We start from the raw sequence: 20,231 nt of genomic DNA on the forward strand, positions 1-20,231 counted from the left end.
AAGAGAGAGAGAGAGAATCTCAAGCAGATTCCCCGCTGAAGAAGTAAGGGCCCCATCTCACAACTCTGAGATCATGACCTGAGCTGAAACCAAGAGTTGGGACACTCAACCAAGCCCCCCAGGCTCCCCCGAAAAGTATTCTTAAGGCATGTTTCCTCTATACTAAAGTACTTCTCACTTATGTAAAGACAATATTTCTTTATTGTTTTCTCTTAAGCATTTTATTATAAGCAAAAATATCACTGTTATCAAATCAAACCAAAGCTATTTGAAACTTATAATCATTAATTGTACTTTTTTAACTTTTCTTTTTATTGGCTCTGCTTAACACTTTTTTGATATAAGGATGTACTTGGGAAGTTGGCAAAAAGGTTAAGAGATCACCAACAGCTAACTTATAAAAAGATGCTTGGGAACAAATCCAGATGCTTCCAGTGATCTAGCAGTGTTTTTCACTTTGTAGAGAAAAAGGCTGAAAGGAATTTGTACTCCAAAGTTGGTGAATGGAGAAGCTAGGATTCAAACTCAGCTGTATACATACTGCGATTTATGAGTTTTTTATAAACATTTGGTGCATAGATCACTGTACATGCATTGCTTGTTCCTTTGCGGAAACAGCAGCACAAAGGAACAGTGGAGGCATAAAGGTCGAAGGAGGCAAAGCTGCGTGGAAAGCCATGAGAGCTCGTAACGACACGGGGCTCGTCTGACAAAGAGTGTTAACCACGTCAAGTGTCTCTTGTTAGCTTCTGAAGATTGACGTTTTGAGCGGCGATTATGCAATTTTTAAATCATGGTTGATTTTGCTATTCTCATTGATTATTTAGATCCAGGACAAAGTAAGAGACGTTGAACAGAGCAAAGCCATGAGCCAGGAATTCGGCCGACAAATTCAGAACATAGCCAGAGATCTCACAACTATTCTAAGTAAGCTGAGAACGAAGACAGATAATATAGCACAAGCTAAAACCGACCAAAAGGTAAGGAAAAAGTGGAAACATAAGAGGTGTTATTAAATGAATTTACTGTTTTTTGGAGTTAGTTTATCTTGGGGATATGGGAGGGGGAGTTTTCTTGATTAGCAAGCTTCATTAAAACCAAATAGTAAATGCAGGCATTAAGACATTTTAGAAACATAACAAAGATTACTTACAGCATTACTTTGGACGTGTATTAATATAACTACTTACTCATGTGTGTAAGAGGGGAGAGCATCAAAGGAACAAATAATGATTTGGGAAGATAAGTATAAAAATCCCAAAATGAATGGTCTTGGTGGTTAAATCTGTGTTCTCGCTCTGCTGATGAGGTAAGTGATGAATCCTTTTTGGTTGGGGCAGAAGGAAAACATTAACCTTCTCACTCAGCCTCATAGGAAACAAACACCAGGATTACAAAACATCCTGCCTGCTCCGCCTTTCTAACTGAAGAAAGAGAAATGACCTGATTGGAGTCGAAGTTTTCTTTATAATAGCTGGCATTTACAAAAATCATTTAAAATATCACCCTTGATCTTGAAAAATCTGGAGAAATTCACTTTCTGTAGGCTAACGTCCTTTTGTGTTGATTGCCATTTAGGTGCTAGGAGAAGAACTGGATGGCTGTAATTTAAAATTAGTGGAACTAGATGCAGCAGTCCAGAAATTCTCAGAACAGAATGGCCAACTGGGTAAACCGCTGGCTAAGAAGATAGGAAAACTGATTGAACTTCATCAGCAGACTCTTAGGCAGGCTGAGAACCGGCTCTCCAAGCTCGGTCAGGTATGTGTTCGGGGCCAGGAATCAAAGTCTTCTAAGGCAGAAATTCAGTGGTCGCTTTTTCTTTTGAAAATTAATCAAAAGATAATATGGACAATGATGAGGGTAGTTAAGGGTAGCTCATTTAATACCACACCTGGGTTTCTAAAATTTACATGTAAGCTTGCCTTTATTTTGTATCAAACCGTATTGTTGGTACATTGACAAACATGATCGTATAATGGACTTTGGAATGAATATTTTGTCAACTGGAGAAGTAGTTTGTGGAATGAATATTCATCCAGAAACATGCTTTACAAAATCAGTATGGGGTGAATTCAAATATCTTAAAATAATATATATATGTATCTTTACATATATATATATAAAGTATATCTATATGTAAAATATATTTAAAGGCACAAGACATAAGATATATATATATATATAATATATGTAAGACATAAGATATATATGTATATATGCACATATATATACTCTTGCATTTACCATTGAATATGTTCAGATCACACATCCATCATAATTGTTGACTGTAGATATACCTTCATAAATTGATTATGTGTTTTTTTCTATAATCAGGGACAAACTAAATCACAATTTGGCAGTTAATGAATTACAATACCAAGCCTCCTTACTCAGTGAGGGTGGAGAATGGGGAAGGGAGAGAGAGGTCCCAGACAGATGACTAAGAGAGGAGAATAGGGAATAATTTTAGAAGACAGTTATTCAAGCGTATTAAGGACTTGGACTTGATCCTAAAGTCACTGGGAAGTCCTTGACAGGTTTTCAACAAGGAAATGATTATTCATGTTACCTTTAGATATTACGGATGTTATAACAATTATCCCCTAGGATTACTGTATCTAAAGAGAAGTAGAAGACTGATTCTCATGAAGCAGAGTTGACATTGCTATGTGAATGGTAATGATTTTTCAGGCAGCATCTCATTTAGAAGAATACAATGAAATGCTTGATTTCATTCTGAAGTGGATTGAAAAAGCTAAAGTGTTGCTACATGGAAAGATTACATGGAACTCAGCACATCAACTTCGAGAACAATACATTTTACATCAGGTAACTTTGGGAAAAAATCATGTTCAAAGAGTCACTAAGAGAGCAATTTGATGTAACTGGTAGACTGATAGAAAATTTAAAGGACCACGATGTAGAGTTAATGCAGATGCCAGAGAAAAAGAAAAGTAAGATAGCCCTAATGACTCGTCCATGAAAGAAAGTCGTTACTCATAAGATTTCATTAGACTGTATAAATAATAGTAGCCTCTATCTCCCCTACACTTTTCTTTCTCCAAGACCCTAAATAATCGGCCCTATGTAGGTCTCTCTTTTCTTGGGGCTTCTTTGAAACAACCACATGTTGTGGGGATATGGTGGAAAATTCTTCCCCAGGCAGAGTTGTGACATGTGGAAAGATGATAGGCTCCAGTCCCAGACAGATGGGAAAACCAAACTCTGCTCTTTAGGGCTATGTGATTTGGAACAAATTGCTTTGCCTCTCTGAATTCAGTTTTCTCATCAATCAGGTGGAGCTATAAATGATATTTATATTGCAGAATTATTAGGAGAATCAAATGGTTTAACATATGTGCAGATATCGGGCACAGTAGGTGTCACAGGGTTCCTCCTCTCAGCATTCAGCCTGGTCTCAGTTGTCCGGCTTTCCAGAGGAAGCAGGGTCAGCTAGAAAGGAGCAAAGAGTCCGTATCACATGGTGGCTGCATTACTTCATTTCCGGAAGTTTTCTTCTGGTCATATCATCCAGGAAATTATTTCATCCTTTTATTATCTTTAGCTTGAATTAGATACAAATGTCTAACAGCCCAGTTAGCTTACAATACAATACATAATGGTTTTTACTTAGTTATATGGATATCCTGAGGTATTTTAGTTTCTCTTTTATTCTGATTTATATATACTCATATCTTTTAAATCATTTACTTTTCCAGTTCTGTGGACAGGTTTCTAGATCAAACCCCCATTTTCTGCTTGGAATGCTTTTACAGATGCTAACCACTTTCCCTATGTATGTGATTGTTCTTCTCTAATTAATCTTGTAAACTCTTCTGGAATCTTTCTTATACTACGCAAGACAAGTCTTAAGTTACAGTTGATTGTAAACAATGAAAAAATATTCAACCTCATTAGAAATCTAGAAATGAAAAATTTAGAAGAGAGAGAGAGAGCACGCTATCAAATTAACAGCATTTAAAAGTGATTTGAGGTTCATATATAAAGAAGTGAGAGCTCTCAACTCTGAAGATTACTTGTTAAAATCTTTTTGAAAAACAATTAGTAAAATGTATCATGATCATCAGAATGCTACTACTTCATAATCCAAAATGTATAAAATATGTGGTTTAATAACTATCCTGGAATCTTGTTTTTTAAAGATTTTATTTGAGAGAGAGTAAGAGAATGTGAGCCCGGGTAGGTTGGGGGGGGATGGGGGGAAAAGTATCTCAAGGGGTCTCCATGGTGAGTGTGGAGCCTGACACAGGGCTTGATCTCATGACCCTGAGGTTTTGAACTGAGCTGAAACCAGGAGTCAGATGCTTAACTGACTGAGTTACCCAGGCACCTCACTAGAGTAAAATTTCTTTTTTAAGATTTTATTTATTTATTTATTTATTAGAGAGAGAAAGAGTGAGCAGGAGCAGAGGGGAGAGGCAGAGGGAGACAGAGAAGCAGGCTCCCCCCTGAGCAGGGAGTCCAACATGGCGCTCGTTCCTAGAACCCTGAGATCATGATCTGAGCCAAAGTCAGATGCTTCACTGACTGAGTCACCCAGGCACCCCTATAGTGGAATTTTAAAGAAAAATGTCAAGTCACTTTTCCAAATGACATTTTGGATATATAACAGAGTATAAATGTAGTCTTTAAAACAACCATCAGGGGTTTTTGTTTTATCTTGTTTGGTTTTGAGTAGGACCTGTACTCATTTATTTATTTAACACATTTATAGAATGATTTCTTTCCAAAGCTGGGAATTTATTTATTTTTTAAAGATTTTATTTATTTATTTTGACAGACAGAGATCACAAGTAGGCAGAGAGACAAGCAGAGGAAGAAGCAGGCTCCCCGCTGAGCGGGGAGCTCCGATGCAGGGCTCCGTCCCAGGACCCTGAGATCAGGACCTGAGCCAAAGACAAAGGCTTAAGGCTCTGAGCCACCCAGGCACCTCTGAAGCTGGGAATTTAAAATACAAAGACTATTCCTTGTTCTTGCCCCAGGGAGTTGATAAAGGGAGGTAGACAATTACAGGCTGTGGTAAGTACAGCAGATGAGGGATCAAGGTGCTGAGGGATCCCACAGGAGCGCTCTCTGCCCACACTGCCCGGGGTCTCGGGAAGCTGAAAGAGGCTGTCCTAGGAAAAGGGGATTCTGGGCTGAGGCCTGAATGACAGGCTGCCTACTCATGTGAAATGCGTTGTAGACAAAAATGCATGTTGAAATCCCAGTAGTAAGAGTGAGGGGTGCTTTGGTGCAGTGGCGGGGGCGCTCCAGGGAGGAGGTGTGGAGTAGAGCTGGGAGGAAGAGGCATAAGAGGTAAAATTAGAGAAGAAAAAAGATCCCAAGTTTTGTTAAGAAGAACTTGGGCTTTAACCTACAGTCACTCTGAAGTCTTTGAAAGATAGTCTTGAGGCAAACGACAAATTCAGGCTTGTATTTTAAGGAAGATGATTTAGCAGCCTGTGGAAAACAGACCGAGGAAGGTAAGAGAGCAAGGAAGGTGGCTTCAGTCCTAGCCAGAGAGTGACAGGGTCCCTCTTTGGAGCTTGAGAGAAGACAGAATCGAGGGCTATTACTGAGCTAGAGTTCTGGACTCTAGAGACTCTTGGATGTGGATGACAGAGAAGGGGGAGCCCTGGTCAGTTCCCAGGTGTTCTGATCTGGGCAGGCGGTGGGTCAAGAGCCTCCGAGACACGGGACGCCGCCTGTCGGTGGTGCTGTCAGATGCTCAGAGTGTCTGGAGGAGCTCTCGCTTACCTGCCCTCGGTCAGGCTGCCCAAGTTTAGCAAAAACAGTACGCCGGGAGAATGCACGTGCTCCGATGCTAGGTGGAAAAGAAAGATGGAAAATTTTACATATATTATGATCTCAGTTACCTAAAAATATGCCCACATGTAACAGCAGTTATCCCTATTTAAAATTGTCTCTGATATTATGGAATATTTTATCTTCTTTATATTTTCAATATTTTCTAAGCTTTAATATATATATATATATATAAAGAGAGAGCATTCCTCATGAGGAAAAAATACTGTACTTTATTATTTAAAAATTATTATTATTATTATACATAATATGTAATTGTACATATTATATATATATAAGTATATTATATAGTTAAAATTATATAATTATTAAATTATTATTTTATTAATATTTATTTTTCCTCATGAGGAGAAAAACACTGTACTTTATTATTAAAAAATAAAGACTTATTGCCTGAGAATCATGTCCCAGCTCCCATTTCTCTTCACACACCCCATATCCAGTCCCTGCGCATTTTGTGCGCACTCTCTGTTCCCTTGTTTGAGCTCTTCCTTTCTCCCAGTCTTCCTGCAAGCAGGAGCACATCTCGTTTCTGTCACCTTTAACCTTTTCTTTCTGTCACTGTCCTCACAGAATGTGTATTATGTGGTTAAGAACCCATTTGTGTCATCCGTCCCACTAGGTGATACCGTCCTGAGTGACGAGCGCTGTGTTTTGTTCCTCCTGGTTTCTCAAGTTGCTTCGCCCCCCTTTGTCTCACTAAAGCAAGTGCTGAAAGGTTTTTGTTTGTCATGCCCTTGTGTTATGTTCATTTCTTAGACCAATAGGCACCTCAGATCTTAGACTTAGAGTCGGAGAGCTGAAAGGCATCTCCCGAGTTTAAATATGAGTAAAAAGGAGGCTCAGCACCCTGACAAGATGCCCAGCCTGTCAGAGCATTGGCGCTCCTGGGATACTCGTGTCCTGACCCTCACCAGGGAGCAGCTTGGGGCGGTAGATAGAGCATGAGCCTTAGTCTCCAACACTTAATAACATGTGGCCTCAGCTAACGGTTGACATTTCCTAAACTTTGATTTCTTTTCCTGTGAAATGAGGAGAAGAGTAGGTGGGGAGTAGGCACAGGGTATGAAGGTTAAATACAGTAAGACACACACTCCGCAGTGCGCGCGAGATCTCTGCAAGCATCTCCCTCCCTTGTGGGCGGATGGTCTTCCACCACACCAGACTGATGACCTACGCGTCTACCTCGGCCCACCTGTCATTGTCATGATTATTGATAACTCGCTCTAGAGCATGCTAGAAGAATCTGAAGAGATCCACAGCAGTCTGGAAGCAATGATTGAGAAATTACAGCACCTCGCTAGCGTGTACTCCACAGAAAACATGTCTCAGCAAGTGGCAGAACTGGGACGGGAGTCTGAGGAGCTGCGACAGATGATCCGAATTCGTATGCAGAATCTCCACGATGCTGCCAAGGTACATAAATAATAATAATGATAACAGTAACAATAATAATAATAATGTTAGTGATTCTAATTGGAAAGTCTGTCATTTTAAAAAAATGACAGTTTTATAGTGAGGATGTTGTACTCACCTCTGATAATGCCATCTTGACTGCGATGTTACTCTTCTATGACTTTGAACTTCAGGTGCTTACATACTGACATTCATATTGCTTATACTCTGTAGGATATGAAAAAATTTGAAACCGAGCTAAAAAATTTACAAGTTGCTTTGGAGCAAGCCCAGACAACCTTGACTTCTCCAGAAGTCGGACGTCTTAGTCTCAAGGAGCAACTTTCTCATCGACAGGTAAGCAAGATAATTCAGAGGAAATGAGTTAAGGAGCTATATTTAAAAAAAAAAAAAAAAAAGGAAAATAATGAGGAAAAATGATTTTTGAAATCAGTTATAGTCTTAGTACACTATACATTAAAGAAAAATTCCTTGGAAAATATTTATAACATGTGACAGACCTGTTATTTAGTAAACGGCTCTTATGAAATAAGCTATTAATAGAGCTTATGAAATAAGCTATTAATAGAGCTTATGAAATAAGCTATTAAAATACACATTTTTTCCCCCATGCTTTCCACGATGTAAAATGTGAACTCGCACTTTCAGCATTTGTTATCTGAGATGGAGTCACTCAAGCCCAAGGTCCACGCAGTGCAGATCTGCCAGAGCGCCCTCCGGATCCCCGAGGATGTGGTCACCAACTTGCCGCTCTGCCACGCGGCCCTGCACCTGCAGGAGGAGGCCAGCCGGCTGCAGCACGCGGCCATCCAGCAGTGCAACATCATGCAGGCATGTGCGGCCGTCCCGGGTCCCAGCTGGGGACTTTTGCGGTCCCCGCGCCCGCAGAGCAACAGCAAATGAGTCATGGGCTTCTTTTCTTAGCGCTGTGTGGGCTCAGCCATCAAAACACATCCAGAGTGTTAAATCTGACAGATTGTTGTGGTTACATAAAATAAGGAGATGAAATGCTATCATTTGGATCACCCACAAAAGCCTGGGGAAAGCTCTATAAAAAATATCCTTTGGTGAAAACTATCTTTGAGCAATATATTTTAGTAAAGAACAACTTATAAAGGTTAATTTTATCTTCAGTCATACATTTTTACCTCTTATTATTCATCTGAGAATCCTCTAGCGCCTTGTAAAATGCCTTTACTGCTAGTATATGTTACAGAATTTTTTTTTCAGATCTCAGCTTACTGATGCACCAAATGCATTTTCTTGCCTGAAAAGTACACCCAAGTGTAACTCTTAATCTCTTTAGCTAATAAGAGAAAAATCATTTACTAGGAAAGAATGACATTCTCCAAGTCTTCTCTCCTTTCAACTAATACCTTACCTGCTTTACCCAAAAATTGCACACATATGTGCTCATTAAGTAGCCAATGGTCAACTTGGTCCACTCTCCCTGCTCCTTGGATTATCTCTTAATTTGTTGCACCGTAAATTCCTGAGGATAGAAGTCATGGTTACTTCATTTTTTTGTCTTCCACCCAGTATTTCAACAAGTGCCTTACATATATATGTATATATATGTAATATATATGTAATATATATGTATATATACACATATATGTAATATAAATACTAAATATACATAGATAGACATAGATATGTCTATACCTATGTCTATATATGTCTATATATATGTCTATATATCTAAGAAATACTAAATACTATAGACCTATATAGACTATATATAGTAATATATGTCTAATATAGTATATAGAAATACTATAGACTATAGACTATGTAGACTATATAGACTATATATCTAAGAAATACTAAATACTATAGATATATATAGACTATATATGTCTATAGTATAGACATATATTACTATATATACTATATATTACTATACTATATATAGTAATATATGTCTAATATAGTATATAGAAATACTATAGACTATATAGACATATGTCTGTATATATATATATGTCTAGGTATAGACATATCTATGTCTATCTATGTATATTTAGTATTTCTTAGACAAAAAAAAAATGAAGCAATCGTGTTTTTCATACTGCTTCCCACCATGCCATTGTTCTGACCAAGACACAGCCATTTTCAGGACAACATGAATGGGGAGAATGGAGAGGACCTAGCCACTTAGCCATTCTGAGTGGGTCAGTAATCTTAGCAAACTCTTTTAGAGAGAAATCTTGGAACTATCTGCATACACGTGAGGACTTGAATCACCCAGGGATTTTCCCCATCATTTCTTTGCTCCCTAGACACACAGGAAAATACCAGTTACCACTGTAGACGGCCACACAGAATGAGTCCCATAGTTATTGTTACCGAAAGATAATCATGCGGCTGTTTTTTCTCTCTTTCAAAGGAGGCTGTGGTACAATATGAACAGTATGAGCAAGAAATGCAGCACCTCCAGGAGCTCATAGAAGGAGCCCACAGAGAAATTGAGGACAAACCTGTGGCCACCAGTAACATCCAGGAGCTGCAGGCCCAGATTTCTCGACACGAGGTAAGAGGGGAGCGCAGGTGCTTGCTGAGAACACGTTCTCGGTTTCTAGTGAATCACAGAGGAAGGTTTGCCCTGCCCCACACACCGCGTGCTCAGTCCTTGAGGAGCATCTCTGACTGTCTTTGCGTTTTCAGCCCTGTTTTTGCTGATCCTCTCCAAGACCCAAGAGCCTGAGTCTTTCCCTTTGAGGCCAAAACCTCTTTATATGTCGCTGATGGTGTAACTCAACGGGGACCCACCACTTGTCTCCTGCACCCCAAATTCTCACAGTCAGTTACACCGAAACATAGTCCACTCTGTACTCAGAGCCTGCTAGAAACAGCAGTGCTCAAAGCTTTGCTGCTTTGATCACCCTCTTTAAAAAGAAGAGACACTGCATATCAAAAAATCATTTGCTCTTTCAATTCCTTCCACCACAATCAGAGTATGGTCCATGTTGTTCTGCTGATTTCCAGATAGTGTCTGTCAGCATCTTCCCCATTTTCAAATATGCCTTCTTTTTTGTATTTATAACTTCATTATAAACTCAGGACTTGAATACTGCTTATGCAGACTTGGTCTCAGGGATCACAGACCTTGAGTGTCTTGGCCCATTGATACCTGCCAGTGAATTTCTTCTGGCCTGTCAATTCCTGTATGGCTCACATTTACTCTTTCCCTTGGGGACTGGCTCACAGCATCATGAACTGGGGTAAGCAACAGGGTGGAAGAGTGTGTCTTATCTGCCAAGGGTAGATACTTAGTTTATTCTAACATAGTACAGAAAGTATATATTTTTTTTAAATCTTGTCTGAAATAACAATAATTATCATTACTACAGTTTTTTTGAGTTTTTTAAATAGTTTACAAGATTGTTACATTATCTTTTATAACATCACTGTGAGGTAAGGATTTTCTTTTAAATCATCTCCATTATACTGATAAGAAAACAGAAACTTATTTTTGTAAGTGACTTCCCAAGCTCCCAAATCTAGTAACTGGTAGAAACCAGATTCTAAGCCAGTATCTGTGGCTCCAAATTCCATGATTTTTCCCCTGCAGCAGAAACTATCTGGGCTACCTTATCACACAGAAGAGAAGAATGATGGTCCAGGAAAATAAATGACTTGTCCAGCATCCCAGAGCTGGTGCTGAGCACAGTCAACTGTAGACTGTCCTCCAGGGTCCTGTTCAGTGAGCCCCTCATTCTCTACCATTTTCTCTTTCCAGTTCTAAACATGAGTGTAGATATTTATAACTTCTGTCATGTGATTTAGAATGCATTTTCATAATAATAATGGCATTGTCCTGTGTGAGACTCGTGGTATGTATTAAACAAACACAGGAAGGAAAGTGCTGAATGGAGAAAGCCTGATTTATGATAACATAAGAATGGGGAAGGCTGCTTTTTCCTGTATTTTCAGTCTGCTTTTAATGAAATTTCAATTTTGAGGTGGATCTAATGTATAGAAGGATAACTTTCACTCCTAAAAATAATTGATAACTTATTCATTTCTAAGAAATTCACATTTTTTCTGTAATTTTTAAATGTTGCCTTTAAGTTGAAAAAAATTATTCTGTCACTTTTCGATCATAGGAGAGAAAACTCAGGCTCTTTGCTTCTTACATTACATACAAGGTCTCCTCCTAAGTGCAGGAGATTGCCCAGGAGAGGGGCAGCCACCGAACTTAGAACAGCCACAGTGTCTGCAATTCCTGCCTCTTTATGCTCATCCTTGTAGTCATTTTCAGAAATATCCAGTAAAAATTAAAAATACATACGCTCCCTGAGAACAGAGAATACTTTAAGCCAGAGGGGCTCCATTTTAATTGAGTAGATTTAATCGCCAGCCCACCAAGTTATTCTTATGATATGGACAGGTTTTATTCTTACAGAAGAAAGTTCTAAAGAGCTATTTCTCCAAGGGAGTCATATGGGATAAGCATAAAATGCTTGGTAAATCAAAATCCTTTGTGGAGACCAGAATTTCATTATTAACGAACATCCCAAATGAATTTTATACACAAGAAAGTTGAGAACTCAAGGTTAGGAGGTGGGTGTCCATTGTCAGGTTGGCGCACAGCTTTGCAGGATACTGCAGTAGGGGGCACAGCCATCCACATAGGCAGAAAAGGGGAGGGACTAAAACTAATGCTACTTCAGAAAGATTCTTCAAATCTACCCCTGGAGGGCAAGCCATTGTAAGGCTTAGTGATTTGTCCTATGAAAATGGAATTCATGGAGTTCACTGAATTGGTAGATGTTTTCCATATGTGCACGCTAATTATAATAGAGAAACCATGTAGTAGGCACTAGGCCAGATGTAGTAAAGAGCTGTTTAATCACTATTTTGAGAAAAACAAAACCTATTAGGTTTAATTAAGTACCTGCAGCTCTAAAAGAAGTGATGATTTCTACTTTTTAAAATTTTTGCTTTAAAAATTATTGTGCTATAGAAGAAGTCAGGATGACAAGCTACTGGCTGAGTTTTGCTGGGTTTTTCCTTCCATTTAGTCAGTTTTGGCTGGCAGGGGTGTGTGTGTGTGTGTGTGTGCCTATATATACAGACACACACGTATATACACATCTATACATATATACACACTCACTCATAAACACATATGTACATGTATATACATAAACACACATTATATATAAACCTGTTTGTTATTTCGTTTGTGAACTTCTGAGTTGAAAGCTATGGTTTGAATGTCAACATGTTTAAAATGATAGGATGTGCATAATATGTACATACAGGCGTAGTACGTATATATGCCTTGTGATTTATGTATATACATACTATTGTTTTAAAGGCATTTAATGTTTTTGTCACAAAATGTGTTACATGCAATCACTAAATGACAGCTTTTCAAGAAACACACATAAAAGGAACAGAAAAAAGTGATGGTTTGGTACTTTTAGGATTCATGTTTTGAATACACATCTTCATTTTTGTCAAACATGTATACATCTTTTAAGTAAAATATAAATTTAATATTTTAAAATTACCATTTTAGATCATTTTTACTTAATATTTTGGACTTTAGAGAGCAACGTACTGTCCAGAATCTATTTTCAGTAAGCTCTTGGTAAAAACTTTAACACCTCTATTTCTTAAAACAATTGTTCAACAATCAATGAATTTAAAAGCCATTGAATTTGACGTGAACTTCAAGTTCAGAGCTCTGGTTTGAAACATCAGAAACGTGTGAGGCATGGTGGAGCCTATGAGGGAGAATATGGTGAATGTACAAAACTTTATTGTGGGAACGATCTGCATAAAAAATTAGGATTTCATATGTAATACTTAGCTTATCTACAAAAACAAAAACAAAAAAAAACAAAAACAAAAAAACAAACAAAAAAAACCAACTCGGTGGGTCACAGGAATTGACACGCAGGTTACTTTTGCGACGGGGTCCGTAACCGATGACTGCTCAGTTTGCTGCATTAAGTACGGTGAGAGCTGACGGTGAGAGCTGAGCGTTGCATTTTTTGTAGTTTCCGTCATCACATGACCTAATTTCCATGGCATGAACCATCTGGTAGTTTCAGATTCTTTAGGCATTTTAAAGAAAGTTGTGAGTGCTTCACGTTACGTAAGTCCCGGATTGCACCCGGAGCTTCTCCCGGGCGTGGACTCTCCCACCGCGGGGCACTGGGGGACGGCCCGTGCGGTGCAGCGCTCTCCCAGGCCCGCGGCGCGGCGGTCGGGCTGCGGGGTGCGCTGCAAGCAGGCTCCGCCGCGGCTCGCGCGTCCACATCCTGCCTCTCGGCCGCGGCCGCTGCTGTCGGCTGGCGCAGCTCTGCGATTTCATTGGCCCGCGCTGGAGGAAGATGAACGCTACTAGTTGTGTTTCCTTTTGATGCTGCTCTGACACACGGGGTGGGGGGTGGGGGGGATGTTTCCCCAGGAGCTGGCTCAGAAAATCAAGGGCTACCAGGAGCAGATCGCCTCTTTGAACTCCAAGTGCAAGATGCTGACGATGAAAGCCAAGCACGCCACCATGCTGCTGACGGTGACGGAGGTGGAGGGGCTGGCGGAGGGGACGGAGGACCTGGACCGGGAGCTCCTCCCCGCGACCTCGGCCCACCCCTCGGTGGTCATGGTAAGTCAGGGCGAAGGCCGGGCGCGCTGGGAGCCGCGCGCTCCCTTCTGACTGCACCCTGGCGGGGGGCTCCAGTTTCCCTCTTGGGGCTTGTTTTAGGGATCAGTGCGAGTAGCTCTTGCAGACTCGGACTGAGGAACAGTCTCCTTAACTCTCTGACTACATTTGGGCCAAGGCCAGTTTTTGATACTGAAAACAGTGACAGTTTTAAAATGATGCGATGTGCTTGAGGTGGCTGAATTATTTAAGGTGCCGAAGGTCGGCCCTTCATTTGTTTATAATTTATCAATAATACTGAGAGGCTGTGTGCTTTAAAAAATAAATTAATAAATAAAATAACATTCCTCTGCACGGTTTTCTGCTGTTCTGGGGGATAGGAGAATCATGCTACACATATTGTTTTTGTGTATGTTTTCCAAACTAAAACTCTGGCTGACTAGTATACTTGTGTATTCTGTTATAATAAAATATAGAAGACATTTGATAAAATCTAGTTGAAAAGGTGCTATTAGGAAAATAAGAAAACCGAAAATCCAAAGTTTAGCTTTGAATTAAAATAAAATAGTTTCCATTAATTTCTGTTCTGCAACATCACTTACCTGTCACTTTGTATCTAAAATACATTACTTATTTTGGTAACTAACATTTTCCAGTGCTGTATATTTTTTCCACACATATGTGCTGTGCCTCAGGTGGTGTGTAACCGTACCTGGGACTCATTTGGCAAAATATTACCTCGGGTGCATTTATTTCCCTAGAATATTTAGAATTTGAGATAGCCACAAAAGACGCAAGGTTTATTTTGTAGACCGTTCCCTCACTTGGATGATTCATGATTTTTCTACTTGTTTATAGTGACACAAACATCAAAGAAAGGAAAATAATCAATAACAGGAGTCTTTATTTTGATATGCACTCTCTTACAAATGGGCCCTAGGGACACAGTCACCTGGGGACAGAACTCTTAAATATTAACACAATTTGTATGTAGATTTGGGTCTTGGGGTCTCTAACCTATGTCATATTATTACTTTTGTTTTGACCAGTGCCTGACCAGGTCTTTTGTTAACATAGCTAACCGATGTTCATGTCCTTTGGGCTACATTTTATGTGATAGATGACTGCAGGTCGCTGTCACACTTTGCTGTCACCTGTCACTGAGGAGTCTGGGGAGGAGGGAACCAGCAGTGAAATTTCCTCTCCACCTGCCTGTCGCTCCCCTTCACCTGTGGCTAATACAGATGCTTCCGTTAACCAGGTACCACCTCTTTGGAATTCCTCCATCTCTGATCTCTGGATGGTTGCAGGACTCCATTCTCTGTTTTTAATAGACTGTGGGCATGAATCTTGGACTTTGAGGGACATACCGTTAGGTGTGAAATTGCACAATCAGTGATTGTCGTCTGATACCACTGCTGGCTCAGCACATCAGCTCCTGTTCTGGGCTGCTAGCAGTGAGATGAGCAAAAATTAGGTCACAGAAATTATAGATGGAGAAAGCCCTGTTTTAATGTATTACCGTGTTAGTTTCTAACAGCTGTCTGTCATGGAGTACTGCATCCTAACAGAAAATGAAGTGTTTGTGTCACCATTGTAAAATAATATGATCTCTTTGTATTTTAACATTCATTAAACATGGTTTTGCCGGTTACCAGCTCAGATTTTGAAGTTGAAAAGCTTCTGCTCTCCATATTACATGTTTTTTAAAATTTGCTGTTGACCAATTTATGGGGTGTCTGCCAGTGTATATATTGGAATGCTTCAGTAGACGTGAGCTTTTTTGCTTATTTTAATAATCTTAGTAATTAATAATCTTAAATTTGATTTCCTATACAGGTAATACCTTGTGGTTATGTGGTGCACTTCACATGTATTGTATTAAATTTAGCTTGTACTAAATTAAATATGTCAAAGAGTTTTCATGAAAACTATTGGATAGAAACAAAAAAATATGCTTTTACAATAGCCAAAATTTTTTAATGCACATTAAGTAATACCTTTTCTTCCTTTAGCCAGAATAACTTTTAAAAAGTTTAATTACATTACTATGAAATTATTTAAGTGTTCAAAAGAGTTGAGATTTATTATTAGGAAAGAAGCTTTACACAGAGCAAATGTTCTATAAGTTATATTACAAATCAATTACAATTATTTTTATTTTAAAGCAGAAGCATTTGAAATAGTATTTATGTGATTTAAAAAAAAAAAAAACCCTCCTCCCCCAAAGGAGGAAAATAAAATTGATGAAAATTTTAGATAAAACAATTCTCTTGGTAAAAATGTGTATAGCTCTAGGACGTTACCAATTTATTCATTCAGCAGACACATTCTGAGCACCTGCTTCACATGAAGTCTTGTGATGGGTCTCAGGTAGGTAATAAAGGAGAAGACAACAGTCCCTCTGACCTCAAAGACCTTATAATTTAGAAAGAAAGATGGTTGTGGGGTGAAGAATAACAGAAGTGTTGAGAGGAAATTAAAAACAAAAACAAAAAAAAAAAGGAGAAGTTCAGCGCACTCTGGGGGAAACTGTTCTTCAAATTCTGATTTTAAAATACATATTACTCATTCTTTGATGTTGTGTTCTTCTCTGTGGTCACAGATGTTATTAGAATCAGAGAAATGTGGCTATAGTCAGCTGTTTATTGTATAGGAAAAAAATTACCCTATATAGTATACTTAATGTCCTTAAAATTTTCAAATTGAACAGTGAACACTGACCTTGAGATTAACACTGTGGGAAGAATAGCCCTTTTCTAAGATTGTCTGTCTCAGTGATACTTCCTGTAAAGTGTCTTTCAATGTACATGTAAAAAGGCCTTATGAATGATAAAATATGCAAACGTCTTATTATGGTTACTTTAACCGTCAAACTCAATCAGATCTTAAAACTATGAGATTTTTGCTTTAAATTCATTTTGATACCCCCTGCATCAAAGAAAAACATCAGTTAAATCACATTATTAACTAGTTTTATGTGATCCTGCAGACGAGCAAAAACTGGCCTTATGTCACTGGCGGCTTTACTCAGAGGGGGCTGTTAAAAAGCAAATGTGTTCTGCTTGGTGTTGTGCAAACACATCAACCCTATCATACGGCCACATGTTATTCTTCTCGTACAGTCATAGAAGTCAGAGGAAAATGAGCAAATACCCCAACATGGCCAACAAGCTTTCTCTGGAAGCCGAGGAAGACATTTAGAATCCCCCTAAGTTCTACTTTTCAGACTCAAAATACTGTACAGAATGTGCACAACTGTTTCGAGGGCAGCCAAATATAACCGCTTTATAAAATTGCAGCTGTTAAGAAAAGGTTTGGGGCTTGCTGCTTCTGCAAGTAGATCTTCATTATATAACTGATTGCTTCCCCACCCCACCCCACAGGCAGTGTGTTCCGCCTCTGACAGTAGCTATTAGCTGAAATGTGGTAATGGTGTAGCTTCCCAGAGAGTGGAAAGAACCAGGCAACCCCCAGGGCCCCCTGCCGCTGTCCCACTGGCTGCAGGAGGAAAGCGGGAGTCGGGCTCCTCAGTAGGGTCAACAGAAGTCAAAGTTTGAAAAGCGCCGTCTTGTACCAGATAGAGTGCCAGACCCCTGGTTAAAGGCTTAGGACGGGGGCCAGGTCTCCTGCCTGTTAGCTGAAAGGGCCCGCAAAGTCCCTTGGCGTCCTCCTCTGTGATGGGAAGCAGTGCTTTTCAGTTCACAAAACTGTGGAAATTCAGTGTGACGTGAAGCCTGAAAGTACTCTTTAACCTGGACCATGTTAATGAAATAGTAGCTATAGCTTTCCAGATGTAGGTTCCCAGGAATCTGTGGGATAATGACTCTCCTAACGTAGGCACAAAGCGACAAGAGACCTGTGTCTTAAGGATGATTGCTCCCTGCCAGCTGTATGGGACTGATTCTAGTTATTGAATCTATGTAGCCCTCAAATAGATACAAACTATTCATCTACAAAAGGTGATATATATTTTCAAATGCTTTAAGAAACCAGGAATTGTCAGTCCTGTTAAATCCACCTGAGTGATACACGTACATGCCCACAATGTGACACACACACACACACACACACAAAACAAAGAACCGGGGGGGAAGCATTTTTTAAAATAACATATAACATATTTGTTTTATTCTGGCTTTTTTGAGGGGCTTCTTTTTCTATAAAAGAGTCTTTAAAATTTTTACATTTAAAGCAACTTCTTGCTTTTCTTTGTGGACAGTAATAGTATTACCTTCTGTGTATGTAAGATGATAAATTTTATAAAAGCGATTATACAGGTATGATTCCTTAGGGATGCATATGCCTGCCTGTTATTTGCCAGATTCCCTAAGGCATGCTCGGAGTCAAAGACAAAAGGCTCAGAGTCAAAGACAGCAGGCTCACTCCGGTCTTAAGAGAGCTCAGTCTGTGTGGGAGCAGGCGAGTTATCACAGCAGCGGGGGACGAGAGCCATGACAGTGGGAAAACTGCAGGTGAGGGTGTTCTTGGAGCAAGCGCCTGACCCGGAAGTTCGGGGGGGGGGGTCAATGGTGGCACCCAGAGCTTTCAGAAAGGAGTGCAAGTTAGGCAGCTGGTGTGCACTAGAGTGAAGTTTTTCAGACAGAGGGAAGGACCTACAGAAGGAGTGCTGATTGGACGGAGAATAGCCCATCAAGACAACTGCAGGTAGTACCAGGATAATTAGAGAACCAGATTTGGAGGAGGAGGGACAGGGGGTAAAAAAGAGACTGCGGACTGAAGGAAACACATCATGAAGGACAGGACCGTGAAGGCCACACAGCAAAAATTGAACTTGATCCAGAAGCTCATAGTTAACCGCAGAGGGAATTTAACTAGGAGCTATGTGCAGAAGTCGGTTTTAGAACAGATCATCCTGGATCACTGTGGACAATAAAATGGAACCAGAAGCTGGTGAGGGACAGGAGCTGCACACTCTGACGCCTGCCTGGGCCAGCACTGGTGAAGTTCATGAGAGAAACAGGTCCCGGGGTGAAGGGGACCTGAACAGCACCTGCGTTCATGCACCAAGCAGCCTCTCCTCTGTTAGAACTGCTGTAACCTCGTGGAAAGAGCTGTGAATCTTGATTCTTATAAAATCTCTTCTCCCTAATTTGATGACATTTGCAACAATTTAATACACTGCATAAGTCAAGCTAAAGGTATGCAGGCCAAAGGTAGCCTGCGGGCTGCCAGTTTGTGCCTGAGAATTAGGAAGCTGTTGCTCTAATGAGAACTTAAACCAGTGCCATGGCAAGGGTATATGTCAATAGAGTTCATCCTAAATAAGCGGTGGATGGAAAAGGAAAGAAGAAATAGAGAATCCCAAGTTCAGAGCTTTGCTGAGTAGAAGTTCCATTTATTGAAAGGAGGATAAAATGTTAGTTTTTTCCCCCCTAAATTCAGTTCTCATCCTGGATTTTTTTTTTTTTTTTTTTGAAATGTCTAGTGTGAAGGGCATGTGGGATGTGAATGTACAAATGAATTTGTGAGTATGGAGCTTGTAAATAGCCCATATTTTCAGAGTGAGGGGTAAAAGACAAACTACACTAGAGAAAGCCTGAGTGACCAGAGCTAGAAGGAGGACAGATTCAAGGGAACGTGTTTCCAGAAGGGGACGGGCAGCAGTGTTGAATGCTTCTGAAAGGTCAGGCAGAAGAAGGGCTGAAAATAACCAGTTGGTTTCATAGTAAAAGAGTCATTAGGATCGAAGCTCAACCGGGTTTTTGGAAGTGGATTGAGGGTGAGAAAGTGAGCATTATCAAATGTAAACTGCTATTCTACTACTACTAGAAGCTGAATTATCAAGCGAAAGGGAGAAAAGGAAGAAATGGTATCATGACTGTGTGTTCACGTGTGATGACTCATAATGTTACGACTTATGGACTTTTCCATTATGTGGTGTCCTATAAGAAAAATACCCCCCCAAAATATGTTTTTAGACTGAAAAATATTGACTCTATTTATATACTGGAGAAAAAGTCATCAGAGAGAGAGAAGAGGAAGGTATTCACGGACGAATATCCTTGAAAAAGCGAAGGTGGCCGGGATTCTGGAAGTAGGTGGGAAGATTATCCTTAAGCAAGGAAACTGGCAAGTGTAAGATCATGGTGAGTCTGAAAATAGACAGGTTTTTGGAAATTTGAGAAGTTTCGGGATGATCTCAGTGGTTTCAGCTATGTGTCTGTGCTTGTGTGCGGAGTGTGTGTGTGTATGGGTGTGAGCGTGCGTACACATGCACCCTGGAAAGTAAAATTGGATTGAGTCCTGCTTGGGATTTTCCAGATGGGTAAAGCAGAGTTTAAGAGAAGAAGGAAGCAAAGGTGTTGGTGAGAGAAGAGCTTAAGTAACTTTAGACGTAGCT

General features: G+C 39.8%; 1 protein-coding gene across 31 annotated transcripts in view; it reads left to right on the forward strand.

The window, feature by feature from the left end:
- The window catches only part of SYNE1 (spectrin repeat containing nuclear envelope protein 1), a 464,577-nt gene that overhangs the window by 285,607 nt on the left and 158,739 nt on the right, over window positions 1-20,231 (forward strand). For 23 of the 31 annotated variants that reach the window (XM_082730051.1, XM_082730052.1, XM_082730041.1 and 20 more), the window contains 9 exons: window positions 828-980; window positions 1,579-1,761; window positions 2,695-2,832; window positions 7,063-7,248; window positions 7,462-7,584; window positions 7,897-8,079; window positions 9,638-9,781; window positions 13,676-13,870; window positions 14,988-15,128. In XM_082730051.1, coding sequence (XP_082586177.1) covers window positions 828-980; window positions 1,579-1,761; window positions 2,695-2,832; window positions 7,063-7,248; window positions 7,462-7,584; window positions 7,897-8,079; window positions 9,638-9,781; window positions 13,676-13,870; window positions 14,988-15,128 — 1,446 coding nt within the window. Of the gene's footprint in view, window positions 1-827; window positions 981-1,578; window positions 1,762-2,694; window positions 2,833-7,062; window positions 7,249-7,461; window positions 7,585-7,896; window positions 8,080-9,637; window positions 9,782-13,266; window positions 13,871-14,987; window positions 15,129-20,231 lie in introns of those variants that run through there. The other 8 variants (XM_082730039.1, XM_082730040.1, XM_082730044.1 and 5 more) reach the window with 5 other exon arrangements.

This window comes from Mustela nivalis, assembly GCF_964662115.1.
Source record: "Mustela nivalis genome assembly, chromosome: 5".
Taxonomy (NCBI): domain Eukaryota; kingdom Metazoa; phylum Chordata; class Mammalia; order Carnivora; family Mustelidae; genus Mustela; species Mustela nivalis.